This window comes from Thermobia domestica, chromosome 8 (genome assembly GCF_964235325.1).
Source record: "Thermobia domestica chromosome 8, izTheDome1.hap1.1, whole genome shotgun sequence".
In the NCBI taxonomy this organism is placed as follows: domain Eukaryota; kingdom Metazoa; phylum Arthropoda; class Insecta; order Zygentoma; family Lepismatidae; genus Thermobia; species Thermobia domestica.
In genome coordinates this window covers 32,685,584-32,700,557 of record NC_137461.1, presented here as the reverse complement: position 1 = coordinate 32,700,557, position 14,974 = coordinate 32,685,584, and the positions used below count along the sequence as shown (strand labels likewise).

General features: G+C 33.9%; 1 protein-coding gene across 1 annotated transcript in view; it reads right to left on the bottom strand.

Moving 5' to 3' along the window:
* Window positions 1-13,641, bottom strand: part of LOC145692078 (uncharacterized) — a 91,906-nt gene extending 78,265 nt beyond the window's left edge. Inside the window, exon 1 of the mRNA XM_081767370.1 lies at window positions 13,512-13,641. Within this exon, the coding sequence (XP_081623496.1) occupies window positions 13,512-13,584 (73 nt within the window). The 5' untranslated portion in view covers window positions 13,585-13,641. The remainder of the gene's footprint in view (window positions 1-13,511) is intronic.
* Between the last annotated feature and the right edge of the window lie 1,333 nt (window positions 13,642-14,974).

The window sequence follows — 14,974 nt, the reverse complement described above, 5'->3', positions numbered from 1 at the left end:
TGTAGTGTGAGTACAGACAAAATGATCAATTATAAAAGGGGCTCGTGCTCAAAGACCATAACGAATTTGCATTTGAAGTTAATGGATACAGTTGTCCAACAGCTGAAAACATAGACGCAATCGATGTTTACAAAAACCAGGTTGGAAAGAAATCTGCAAGTGGTTCAGAAAATGTTCATGCAAAATTCGCAGAAAACACCTTGCGAAAGTAGCTTAGCCTAATACAATCTGAACCGTCCTGAACTTAAACACTAGTCCATGAAAACCACATTATGCCTAAGGAATATCGGTTGAAGACCATGGTAATGGCTGAAAATAATGGGAGGTAATGTTTGCTTGGTATCAAGACTGGCCAGATCTTTTCAAGAATATCATGTAGGCAGTCGTGCTTCATGTTGAGTGATTAAAACCAAAAGCTCTCGATAAAATGGACAAGTGAATTAGGCAGATAGCTACTATTTCTTACCGTTTACGAAAGCTGGCACGTGAGAAGCTGACGGGTACTTCTCGTGTTCTGGTAAAATGGAAGCACGCTCATTTGCTAACAACTTTTACAGTGAATTCAGAGCGGTGATTTCAAACACCATTATAGTTCCCATCCAGTACGTAGTGTGAAGAGCAATATAAAACGTAAAAAAATAAAGAAAATAAAAATCTAGTAGCTTGAGTAGCGATGATTTGAATCCCGTCTACCGAATATCTGAAAGTCTTTGGTCCCTGAATTAGAGAGTTTTTTAAATAAACCTTCAATAAGCAGGCGGGTTCTATAAATTGTTTAACAGAGTCAATAAACTATTTTGTAAAGATCTTAAATTAAATATAATTGACGAATTAATTAATAAAAAAGCGACTACTAGACAAATGGAATTTAAAGTTCCATACAACTTTCACAGAGAAGAGGTGATATCTCAATTACGTAAGTGCTACACTACTACATGCATAGAGTAACCGTTATCAAACAAGAAGCTTATATTCAATTCTCTAGCAGTTCAACGATGCGTTATCATTTGTCATATATTTTTTTACTTTCAAATGACAAATTCGATTATAATTCCTTGCTCTTAAACAATCAAAGCCATAAGTATTTCCAGATATACAGTCTAAAATATGATGGATTCCAGAGTTCGGTAAAGTTACTTTTCCGCAGCCTGACATTTTAACAGAAAGCAATATGAGGATAGCAACAAATATCGCGTCTCTCAGATGCATTTGAAATAGTACATTAAAAGCCATAAGCAGAATACTCGATCCAACCTCATCCTGTTACTTTTATTTTTCTGTTATTTCTTTGGTATTTTATTGTATTCAATCTACACTATTTAAAAAAATGTGCCACTTCATCTTATTTTATCTTTAAATTTTACAAGGAAAATTAAGTAAATAAATATAATGTTCTTTGTAGTCTGTTAATACCTCGGAGAGAATTCAACTGAAGAAAAATAAGTTCTATAAAGTCTTACAATAGAGATGTATGTTATCCGTATCTACCAATGATATAACTGTTAAATACGATTATATCTTATTTGGTGCTATTTAGTTCGAACTTGAAAAGGTAGATACACAATTCAAAACTTCATACATTTATCATCCAAATAAATAGTCAGATACATTTCGTGCATCATGTTAATCATATTATTCTTATTGGTAGGCGATACAGGAATATTATAAGGTTCTTTCCACTATCTAAACTAACAAATTGTGATATAAAATATGTTTTCTCCAACAAGATGGTATGGATTATCACACAGCTCGCCGGGGATTATTGACGTTATACATGAAAAGTTCCCTAAATGCCTTCTTCCAAGAAATGATGTGAACTGATAAACCGTATCATGTGATCACTTTCTTCCCTCTGAGTTATTGTCTATGGAATTACCTCAAACCTCAGGTCTATTAGAATAAGCTAGTTACAATTTGTGAAATGAATGCACCATTGTTAATTTACCGCAGAATATGTAGCAAACCAGTCGTGAAACTGAATCTTCAGAACCTATTCTACCCACTGGAAGACGTTTGAGCAACATTACCTACGAAACATAATGAATAGGATAGTATTTTCTATTACACATTGTCTCAGATTCTGTTGAACTAAATATTGAATGCGTAGTACGGTGACAAGTTTTGTATCATTTTGGAGTCACATACAACATCTTTTTTCAAAGTTCAACTTCAGCCCAAACCCCTTGCACCCCATAGTGGAGAAAGTATGCAGTTGCTCTCAAACTAAAGACTGATATTAATGAGGCGAAAATAATATTGCCAATTTAGATTAGAGTAACTGAATGGTTAAAATAACAATATCTTAATCAGATTAAATTCATATAATGAATGATATTTTGTTGTAAACATGTTTTCCGGATGCCTTCAAGAGTTGTATTCTGTTCGAGGATATCTAAATAAATAACTTGCCTCTACCTAATGCCGATTAAGGTCGGATTTTCATACAGGTGTCCGTTGAGTTCATTGCTTGCGATTTCTATGTGTCTCCAACACAAAGCTGTGTTACACATAGAACTGCACTTAACCTCTTGCCTGTGTAGTTTTCGGAATAAGATTTGTCCTTACCTGTGTATTTGTTTTTAATGCTACACAATTTTGTACAGAAATGTTTTAGAATAACTCTGGAACAACTGGAACAATTTCAACCAAACTTTGCATGTTGATGACCTAAAACTTGTAGATGAACCCTGGGTGGGTAGGATACCCCATGTTGTCAGGGGTGAAGAGCAGTGGTGAGAAGGGGTGACATGCAAAAATAATCAAATATGACCGATATTACTGTCGAATCCATGGTTTTCGGGGTCGCTCAGTTAAATAGGAATAGTGTTGGAAAAACCTTTTTTCTGTGAAGTTTTTTTTAATAAAAAACATCGTTCTTTTTCATTCTTTGTTTCAAATGTCTGCTTTTTTCTGGCAACTATTATTTATTGATTTATGTTTCAGACTATTGAAATAATCAGCAGAACTTGAGTCGAAGCCTTCGTAACTTACAAATCGTTTGTTTCTTTGTATCTATACGAGCAAAATTGTGTGATTATTCCTTTCGGACCCAGGTCATTTTTGGCGTTTTCCTAAATTTTCAATTAGTGGCTTATTGCTCAAAAACCATTCATTCGATTGATATGGTTTAGGCCTTGCTTTTTTAGAAAATGGGTGTGGCTATCTTTTGGTGTAAGTTGCATTGCAGTCTTGCCAACGGGTGGGAAATTATTGAGGGAAATGTAGGGGTGAAAATTTACAAAAAAATTCCCAAACCGAATTTCAATTTTTTTGTATCTAGCACCACTGCTGCTATATGCTTCAAGTCACCTAAAAATTTCTTTGGTGTGTTGACAAGGTACAGTGAAATCATGAAATCGCTGGCTTCCATTCAAAGAGGGAAAGAAAAAATTCTCTGTCATCATACACATGAAATTTTGACACTTATGTCTCAGAAGCAAAAATCAACAGATAGGCCAAAGCTACAGCTTCTCTAATTATCCTATTGAAACTTTTTATGGTGCGTTCTGTAGGGCAAGGAGGAAGCTTTCATGTAGTGTCATACGTTTGTTTCAATGTAGCCTGCAAGAGGAAAAAATAGAGGGAAAAAGAGAAATTTTTCAGAATTTTTCACCTAAAATCGGAAATTAATTGTTTTGGCTGGAAACACTGCCATCAGACAGACGAAAATTATCTGAAAATAAACTTTAGTACTCCAATAATATATCCTACAATGTATCAGGGCGATATCTAACAAAATGAGCATGAAATTAAATACCTCATTCCACCTCAGAAATTCACCATTTTCTTATCATTTACAGAACATGGTTTATTATAAACCTCAACTGTACTTCACCTAATTATTTCACTGAATCTTTTTATGGTGCGCTATGTAGGCTAAGGACGATGCTTTTAGACACTGGTACGTTTGTTCGAACGTAGCCAACAACAGGGAAATAATAGAGATAAGAAAGGGATTTTTTTTTTCAAAATTTCCTCCTAAAACTTGAAATTAAAATTTTCTGTAGCTGGCAACAGTGCTATTAGACACACACAAACTATCTTAAAGTAAGCTTTGTTATCCCTCTAATATATCCTACAAGTATTGTATCGATATCTAATAAATTAAGCATGTCAATAAAAAATATCTCATTCTACCTTAAAAAAATCAGTTATCTTTCCAATTAGAGAACAAGGTCTATTGTAAATCTCAACTGTACTTCCCCTAATTATCCTATTGAAACTTTCTATAGTGCGTTGTGTAGGGCAAGGACGAGACTTCCAGATACTGGTACGTTTGTTCCGATGTAGCCAGCAAGGGGAAAATAATAGAGACAAAAGAGATAATTTTTCCAAAATTTCCCCCTAAAATCTGGAATGAAAATTTTCTGTAGCTGGCAACCCTGCTACAAGACAGACGCAAACTATCTTAAATTAAACATTGGTATACCACTAATATATCCTACAGGATTATGGCGATATTTAAGGAACAAAGCTTCTAATTACCAAATATATATTAGATAAACAGGAAAGTAGGGGAAAACTAGAAAAATCAAGGGTTAGAACCTAAATATGAATTTTTCGTGCGCCACGTAATTATTCCATTGTTACGATCTGTACTTGCGTTTGTTAAGTAAGGACAAATGTTCGATTGGCGTAAGTTGACTTGCAGTCGGACGTATAGTTACGGATTTATAAACAAAAATTTCGAATTTTTTGCCCAAATTTAAGAAAATTTAAATTTCCCTAATTGGCAACACTACGCGCAGGCCTGTCCAATTAATGTCAACAGTTAGGTATCCATCCGAGGTATCTACTGTATCTGGCAAGTCTTAAGGAGGTATTTCTACAACGAAGGAAGCTACAGGAAAAAAAAAGTAAAGGAAATTCGAAATTAGAAAATTCTCAAATTTTTGACTGGGGTGAATTTGAGAAGGAAATTCGACACCAGAAGAGAAAGAAATTAATATAATAAACTACGGTCTAACCATATTTGGCAAGAATAATAACCCGATATCTTAATTAGTGTCCACACAGTAGCGGATTAAAAAAGTGTCACACCCGTGTGTGCCACTTTGGCAACCTGGGTCCGAAAGGGTTACGAGTGTACATTTGATTACATTTTTTTTTTACTACTAACCCGTGTTGTTGTTGTAGTTTAAGTCTCGACTAATAATAATGACGTTGTAAACAATAACTTTATAAGGAAAATTTTCTCTCCTTTTTACATCTTAGTTCCGACACTGTTGGTGAGAAATACAGGGTGTTTCAAAATGAATATGGGGGATTTAAGTCTTCGTAGTACTTATTACATTTTACGTACAATTATAACCAATGCATCAAGTAAAAGACCACCCCAAACAGTCTTTGCTACAAGTTTTCGATGTGAGATTCATTCGTCACACGGCACACATCTAGGCGATAGGCGAGAAAGGCCCATAAACTTTCCGCCATATGACACAAAACACATTTAATTTAAGGGAGTCTCGTTTCAACTGTACCATGTCCTGAAGATTTGCTGACGGCCAGATGCAAACATTATGAGTGTTCATATTAGCTCTTAGGTGAAATGTCTATTTATCACTGAAGACGACACGATCCAGAAAATCTTCATTGTTATGCAGCAATATTTCACTTGCAAAATTGGCACGTAAACCGTAGTTTGTAGGCTTTAGATCTCTAGAAACTGCAAACGATAAGGACGTAGTTACAAGCGTCTCTTTAATATTCTTCATACAGACGGTTGCACTGTAATTACAGATTCAGTTTTTATTAAAACACAAAAAGCTTTCTGCTCACTAGTCTCCATCTTTGCTACTTACCTTTTCTAACGGTAGACAGAAGAAACAATGCATGTACATGCGTGCGTACAAAACTGTTTCAGTTGCTCTTTCATTTGATATAATATTTATAATTGTAAGTTAATTGTAATAGATACTACAAAGTTTCAAATCCCTTATCTTAATTTTGAAACACCCTACATTACTTCAAATTGTGTCATCGTATATTCATGTCTTGTATATACATATAATCAGGGCCGGCTCTAGGCAATTTGTTGCCCCGTGCAATGGCATAATTTACCGCCTCTCCCTTCCTCCAGAAAGAACAAATCTTAAAAGTCATGATTTTAAGTATGCTACTCCAGCATAAACAACGAAGGGGAAGGTAAGTGTAGTAGCACTTAGAAAGGCTTAAATACTTACTAAAAATGCAATCCCGTTGTGTCTGTTTTTTTCTTTAAATATTAATCTATTATTTTAGTGAAAGATAAAGCGAACACACCTGGTAATCCTTTTTATAGAATTCAACATCTTGCTTCAATTCCAGTGCAACTAGCTCTTTTATATTTATTTCTTGATTTTTCTTCTACATCTGTTAACATTAAAAAAACTTGTTTCTATCTTCAATGATAAGGAACTTCTGACAAAAACAAGACTAGTTGTCATATCAAAACTGTTGCATTTGACAACAATCAGGCAATTTCTACTCGGATTTATTTGACCATTTGCTTTAGCGTTGTCCATGTGACCTTAAACTAATGCAACCTAAACATAATTTATGAATGTAGTATTCAAATAAGTCAGCTTAGTAAATCTAAGTACCATCATCATGAAGTCTGTTTCCAACAAAAAATATTTAATTTAAATAATATATTTATGAAAAATTTTGCCGGACCCTCCAAACTTGCCGCTCCATGCCAATGCACGTGTTGCATATACGGTAGAGCCATCTCTACATATAATACATATCTAGTTGACAAATTATTTATATATGATATTTAGAAAAATACTATTAGGCAAATTAGTATTAGTTTTTACCTTTAGACAAGTTATTGGAATTTTATACTGTTCGTGACATATTCGTAATTATTAAAGGCCTGCTTTCACGAAAAAACAAAATTTCATTTCTACTTTTATTTCTTAGTTGATGCTGTTGGAAACTGTTGAAACCCGAATTGTTATTAGGTATGGTATTCATGTAAATTGTAAAATATTTGTAGCGTATCAGTATCTAGCGTTTAATTTATGTTGCATTTTACGGTGATTACACCTACATAAAAATATTTCATACTTAAATAGATGTAAAATCATTACAAATGACTATTTGAAAAAAACGAAATATAGAAAAAACGAGAGGCAATGTTTTTTTCCTAAAAAACGTACATTTCTGAAAAAATACGAACTGTTTATTTCTATTTACAACACTAAATAGGAACATATCCACTGCCGTGTAAGTCAATGGTCGTTCTTCATAATGGGACGGCAGAACTACTAGTTTTGGGGTTGAGAAGAAGTGGCATGAAAAAGCATCGAAAATCACCGATATTAGTGTCGAATCCATAGTTTTCGAGGTCGATGAGGTGAATAGGTACACAGGAGTACGATTGCGAATCCAGGTTGCTAAATCACGACTATTTGGCTGTTTGTTTTTTACGAAATTTCTGTCAGAAGATGATAAATCAGAGAATGAACAATCTGAATTACTATCGCTAGAATTCATAAGATAAGAAGCAATATCATCTTCTTCTAAATTGTATTTACTTGTCATTGTTACATACTATGTCGCCATAACAGAATAATCGCGAAAACAACCAACTAATTTCTCCACAGAGACGTACAAAAACATTCCTGCAGTGACAGTTTTTTAATAAACTTTTCTTTCTTATTCTTCTTCTTTTAATACAACAGTTATTTTAATGAATTTTTCTTTCTTCTTTTTCTTTTAATACAACATCTACCATAGACTAGCTAGTTCTGAACATTAAAACCTTTACTCTAAAATTAAAAAAAGAAAAGTTATGCTTTTAGCAAATGACGGATTATTTAGACAAACACAGGTCCAAATACAAACAAACTTCTCACACGGGAGGGTTCCACAAGTTGTCGCTAAAATCTGATTACTACATACCACATCTGATAGAGCATTATGAGAAATGAAAATAAGCAAAATTTAAGGTGCTATGGACTAGAAGGATAGGAGCTAGGGGGCTTCAAATTTTGAAAAAAATGAATTGAAATCTTTGAGTTTTACGTCCCACGGTTATGCCGGTTAGGCTAAAGGAGACGGTGATTATGAGAAATGAATGAAATGGTGGAATGAAGAAAGTGGGAGGGAACGAGAGAACCCCGAGAAAATCCACGCACACGGCGTTTGTCCACCACAAAGTTCACTTGGCGGAGGCTGGGATCGAACCCGGGACCCCAAGCACCAGAGGTGAACGCTGTACCACTGAGCCACCGCGGTCCCATTTCAAATTTTGAATATCCAAAAAATTATATCTTGAAATTACGTAGTTCAAAGTAAATATCTTGAAAACCGTTAAAGCAATCAAAACCAAAGTTGCACAATATAATGAGAACGAAATGCCCTATCGGAAACCATAAACAATGTTGCCATAGGTGAAGCAGTGTTGCCAACTCAGCATAAAAATATTTTGTTTGAAATACCACCATATGCAAGTGTGCCCAGATTTAAAATGCACTATTATCACTAAACATAACAGTGAAATATAATGGTACAATGTTGAACACTGTTGGAGCTACGTGTGCTGAAAATGTACAATGACGAAGTCTGATATGTAACAAAACAGATGTTGATAAAGGAATCTGGTTTTCATTAGTTCAAATGCATAACACAGATAGTATAGCATAACAAAATGTCAGCAGTGTCACAAAATATTGATGCATTTGAAGAACGAAATTCAGCGATGCCATTTTTACGTCCTGTGTCAGATCCAAATCTATATAGGAGTGTAAAGTGGGATCCGAATCACTATGAAAGAGAAAGATTACAATGAAATGTAAGGTGAAGAATACAACAAATCATGTTTTAGGCAGGATTGGAGCCCGCAATGCCTAATATGCCGCTTGTCTAACCTTCTAGACAACACGGCTATCCTGGTCAACTAGAAACGAAACGAGGTAGTAATAAAATAATTATATTTCCAATGTGAATATGGTAATATTACAATGTACAAACATAATCATATGGTATAGAGGAGAGGAAGTAAAAGAATATGTCACTTAACACGAGAAACATAAACCAAGAAAGTACTCTTCTATATATTGATAAGATAATCGAGAACCAGTTCACAGAATTAGAAAACACGTGTTTCTTTCCTCGCGTGTATCATCTTGTTTTCGCGAATTGTCTGCTTATTTATCGGGGCTACAGAAGTATAATGCAAAATCCTCACTTGTTTCTAGTGTATTCCTTTATTACCCTATATCAGACTTCTCTATTGCACATTTTCAGCACGTGTAGCTCCAATAGTGTGCAACACTGTACTACTACACTTCACTGTTATGTTTAGTGATAATAGTGCGTTTTAATCTGGGCACATTTGTATATGGTGGTATTTCAAACAAAATATTTTTATGCTGAGTTGGCAACACTGCTTCACCTATGGCATTATTGTTTATGTTTTTCGATAGGGCATTTCGTTCTCATTACATTGTGCAACTTTGTTTAACGGTTTTCAAGATATTCACTTTGAACGTACATAATTCCATGATATAATTTTTTGGATATTCAAATTTTGAAGCCCCTAGCTCCTATCCTTCTAGTCCATGGCACCTTAAATTTTGCTCATTTTCATTTCTCATGATGCTCTATCAGATGTGCTATGTGGTAATCAGATTTTAGCGACAACTTGTGGGACCCTCCCATGTCAGCATGTAATATTACGTCAATAGCAGAATATGCAACAAGCCCTCCTGATGGATCATTCCGACAAAGACAGGGAAGACGTTAACAACTTTCCCAATTAGCTATTCAGCCAAATCGCAAGCAAAGAACACAACGGATGCTTGCACGAAAATCCTCATTAACACTAATCACATTTAAGAAGTGTTCATACAGTCCTTTTATAAAATCGATTCCAAATGTATTAAACCTGCCATTTTCCTTTGTACAGTTTCATTTTTGCTGTACTTATTTCGAAGACGGGATTTAAACAATTGTTTCATAATTGAAAGACAAAAGTGAAGACTAACTGAACGATAACAAAGTAAGATAAGTAAGTAGTGCAAAAGGAAGTTGAAGGATCCAAAGGTATTGAGAAAGCAATATTTGAAGTCAAAGCAACTAAAAACTCCTTTGAGGAAGTGCGTATTATACAGGTTCGGATACTGCATTCATATCGAACCGATAGCAGTCATTTCGTTTTGTCAAACGACCATCAAATAACGAGTAAAGTTACATATTTTCTTTAATAATCGCCTACTGTTTTCTTTAATAATCCCCTACTATTTTCTTTAATAATCCCCTACTATTTTCTTTAAAATAATCCCTACTATTTTCTTTAATAATCCCCCAATCTAGGAAACTGAAAGATTAGTTTGGATGTAATAAGTTAACAAAATCTAATTACAGAACAACAATGTATTTACCACAGCATGTCAATTACACACTCTGCTCTTTCTGTTGTACTCAACATTCTACTTTTATCTAATTTTCCATCTCGCAATACTTTTCGTAAGGGAATATTCTTCTATTTCACTAGATTTTGCACATAAGGTTCTGATATGTGTGTGTGTTCAAATCAGAGACATTGAGTTGAGCTGATTTTGAGTTTAACGTCCCGTTCAGCAGCGAAGCTATATGAGACGTGGACCTACTGATTAACGTGGAATCCTAATCACATGAGCTCCCGCCGAGAATAGAACCCGGGTCGATCACTCCAAAGGCACGTACGCTAACCACTTAGCACGGAGGAGCTCTAAGTCAGAGACGTGTATTTGTTGTATGAATTGAAGTGGCTAATAGCCTTTCACCTTTTCCGACTTTCTCCGTTTTGTAAGTTATTTTCTCTTTCCATTATTAGGACTATTATAACATGAATTAAGCTATTTTTCAGTTTCTTATATATTTTCGGGATATTTAGTACTTTAATCAAGTTACCAACAGTATTTTGTTTATTACTTCCTACTTGTAGAAAGTTCCCGTTTCTGCCCGACTGCAAATTCGGGAATCCCGAAATTCTTACTTTAACCAAATTCTGCCTAATTTTAAGGACGATTTTACAAAATCCAAAACAATTTGTCCTCATTTTGAATTTGACTCCCAAGGAAAAGCTTTTGATCTCTTTCCTCTTCCGAAATAAATGAGTACGTCCCTAGATGGGATGAATCACATGTTTCCGGTCAGGAGAAGAAACTTTTCAAATATTCTTGCTTTTATCTTGATGATTTTGATAGAGTTTTCATAATTTACTCCTAACTTTGGCTTCAATGAAACTAACTGGGCAAGGTCACGCTTTAGGAAATCTTCAATTGACAGTGAAACAAGAAAGACATCGCGTGAAACAGATTGTTAATCATTGTAGTCAATTTGTAGTCATGATGTTCCCTTTACTTCTATGTCGATCTTTCTAATAGTTCTAGATTAAAAATCCCCCATCATCATCATATATTTAATTTTTCTACTTAAAATTACCATATATTTCTTGATCAACACATATAGGAAACAAACTAATATTCTGCGTTAGTAATATTATAGTTCAATTTTCAACCTTGAATGCGACAAAAATCCGAGGTTCATCAGGGTCTAGATTCCGCTTTTGAACTTATTTCTTTTTCTACGGGCCATCCAGGACTAAACCATATCCCATAATCACTCTGTGTTTCAAAGAGAAGTTACCAAACAATATGTTTTCTGTTATTGAGCCTACAGCAATTCTTAAGGTCAAGTGTTATTTAATAAATTTAATAATCACTTGATACAGCTCAGAGGATGTTTTATGCTGGATATCTAACAACAACAATAACAATAGAAGGGATTTGGGAAGATACCGGCCAGGGCCTGTTTAGTAGTTATCAACTCGACATTTGCTTGGTAGGACTGATGATAAACCTGGAAATTCCCAGTCAGCATTGTCGACAGCGGAAATTGAACCCACCATATCCCGAATGCGAAGCCAACGCTCTACCACTTGAGCTACTTCGCCACTTGACTTACAAAGTTATTGCAGTCTTTGAACACTCATTTTCCATGTATACATTTGACAAGGAACCATTCATCATTATTTTTTTAAAAACAATTACCATTTACAAAATATATTAGAGATTTACTTTGACATATCAACAATATCAATTCCAGCAGTTTATTTTGCTCTTATGATGATTACATACATGCTAATTAGACTTTGAAATACATTAAATATTACCAAACCAGATTAAGTATTGACAATGAATAAAGATCGGCACGAAGTAACTATCATGTAAACTACGTCACCAGTTCAACTTCTTGCTTTGTAATTAAGTGGTTTTAAATGCTAATATTGCTCTGACCGGATATGCTAACAAGAATTTTCCAACGGTTGATTTTATAATAGTTACATCTTGCAATGATAGTATAGAATCTATGTATGTATCATAAAGTGTTGTGTGTATCATAAAATTGCAATTTTGCACTAACTCAGTGGTAATGTCTCACGTTGTAAATATTGACGACCTAAATTCAGGAAGCAATTTTTCGGAAGGAAGTCGACTAGGGATCTAGATGTTAAAGATGTTAAAAGTAGCAACTCTTTATTGGACTGGTAGAACTCAGAACTGTTAAAGATCATGTACAGTACGTAGCCCATAACACAATTTAAATATTGAACCTTCTGAGATGAACGTATTAACTTCTTCACTTTTGTCACCTTACTAACATAGTAACTCCAAGACTTTTATTTCAGATTTTAAAAAAATACTAAAAATATTTTAACAATCACAAATTTTCTTATATTTACCCGAAACCATGTGGTTAAAGCGCTAACTTTCTACGCAGAGGCGGAAACCCTATCCGAGTACAACGTGTTTGATGGCAAACCCGAGTAATATTTCGCCTTTGGTGTGGGAGACCCGGGTTCGATTTTCGGCGGGAGCTCATGTGGTTCGGATTTTCACGTTAACCAGTAGGTCCACGCCTCATAGCCTCGCTGCTGACCGGGACGTTGAGCTCAAAAGCAAATCAACTCAACCTAGTAATATTTAGAATCGTTTAGTAGCACCAATCCACCCATTATTTTCTATATGTTGCATCAAGGATGTACGAAGACTTTGAAGGAAAAGAACATCAAGATCTCTCACCCAACGAACTTATGCTACAATTACCCAATAATATTTCTGTAAATTACGAATATTGATGTAATATTAGAATATTTTGTCAATCACAGAGTGTAATAATAATAATAATAAAATTGTTATTATTATTATTATTATGATCAAACTAAGTTTCAATCAAAGTGAATATGATGCAACGATGCAATATCATGTCATAATATGTTTTACGATTATTTTCCAGCCATTGTATAGGCGCTTATGCCCTTACACATACTCTTCCCCATAAAAGCACTTTCCATAAACATCAGTTTAAAATTTACAAATAAAACAATATATGTTAAATATTTAAAATATAAAGTTTCGATATAGATCAAAACCAAAGCATGGCATTAGTAACACTAATCAGAAACTAATTGGATATAAGAAATAAAAGTTTTTTTTATATTGTTTAGTCCAGAAAAACAACTAATTTTGAAATCAAACCTTGAAAATGAATTGATTGTATGGTGTATAATATTTTGAACAGCACTGGTACCCACTTCGTGGCACATTTCATTCTTCTTCATTTACTGAAGAGCATGTAAAAAATCGTGCACTTAAAGCAAAAAAGAATATTGATCGGGAAAAAAAGGAAAGTTGGAACTTCTCGTTGGTTTATAGTTATTTTTACAACAGATATATATACCTGAAGTGTAACAACCATCTAACCCATACAAATAAAAAAGTAAAGTCCTCCACAAGGGTTTTTCCACGGATTAACAACGCTACATATGCCTAAGAAAACTCAGGTCTTTAAAATAGCAAAGAATAGAACATGTCCAATCAAGTATAAAAAACGTTCTTTTTTAATACTAAAAAAGTCATGTTTTTTATCTACAACCATTATTTTTATGGTGAGATTAAAAACTCTTTAGGAATCGGAAACATTTTTTTTCTCAATGACAGAACACAAACAACACAGAACATATTAAAATTGTAAAAGTTAACGAAGAAAACAAAAACACCAATATTGTATACAGTCGATTGTCTTTGGGTTAAGAGTATATTTCGATTATTTACCAACTAGACAGGTTTGTTATGACAGCTGTTTACACCTTTGCATGGTTGTAAGAACGATCGAGTGAGAAAATGAAATATTTCTTTTTTTTCTATACTAAAGTTGAAGAACACGTAAGATAATAAATGCACAAAGGTAGGTAGAGAAAAGTTATGTTTTCCTTTAGAAAGACAAAAGAAAAGGAGAAAAGAGTTACTTTAAAATTACCAGACTAACTATTCTTATAAATATAAGTCAGTTTGTACACTCAGAGCAATGTTGTCAGATGGTGAAGACAAATATTCTCAATTCGCCGTATTGATATTTGAATGACCTTAGTGTTTTGTAATACTACAATGAAACAAGGTTTATCCTTTTATTTATTAAATGTAATACAATGGTGAACAGTACATCTAATCGAAGGTGATAGTCTTATACCAGTAAAATTAAATAAAATTTTCTGCTTTCATTATTGTTCTCTTTCTTCACAAATGACACTTACGGATAAAATTAATTAATGTATTCGTACATTTACAAAATTGGCAGCATGCAATAAGTGCACATAATATTAATAGCAGTATATGAATGATATAGTTTATATGATATTCCAGAAACATAGAAAATTAAAGTATTGTGCCGTTGCTGTGCCATCAGTTGTAGCTCAGAATAATTTTCTTAAAATATTTATTTAATATATGTAACAATTGGGGATGAAACTGATGCACAACACAGTACTTCACTGTAAATTTATGGTTGAATTTAAATGAAAATTAAATGTTTCTATTTGAAAATGACTAGTTGTGGGAAAGGTAAGAGAAAGAGAAAGGTTTTAACTAAGATAAAGGAATGAGCACTAGCCTGATATTTTAACGGGGATGGCGTTGTTTTGGTCATTTGGAATTTTGGAAAT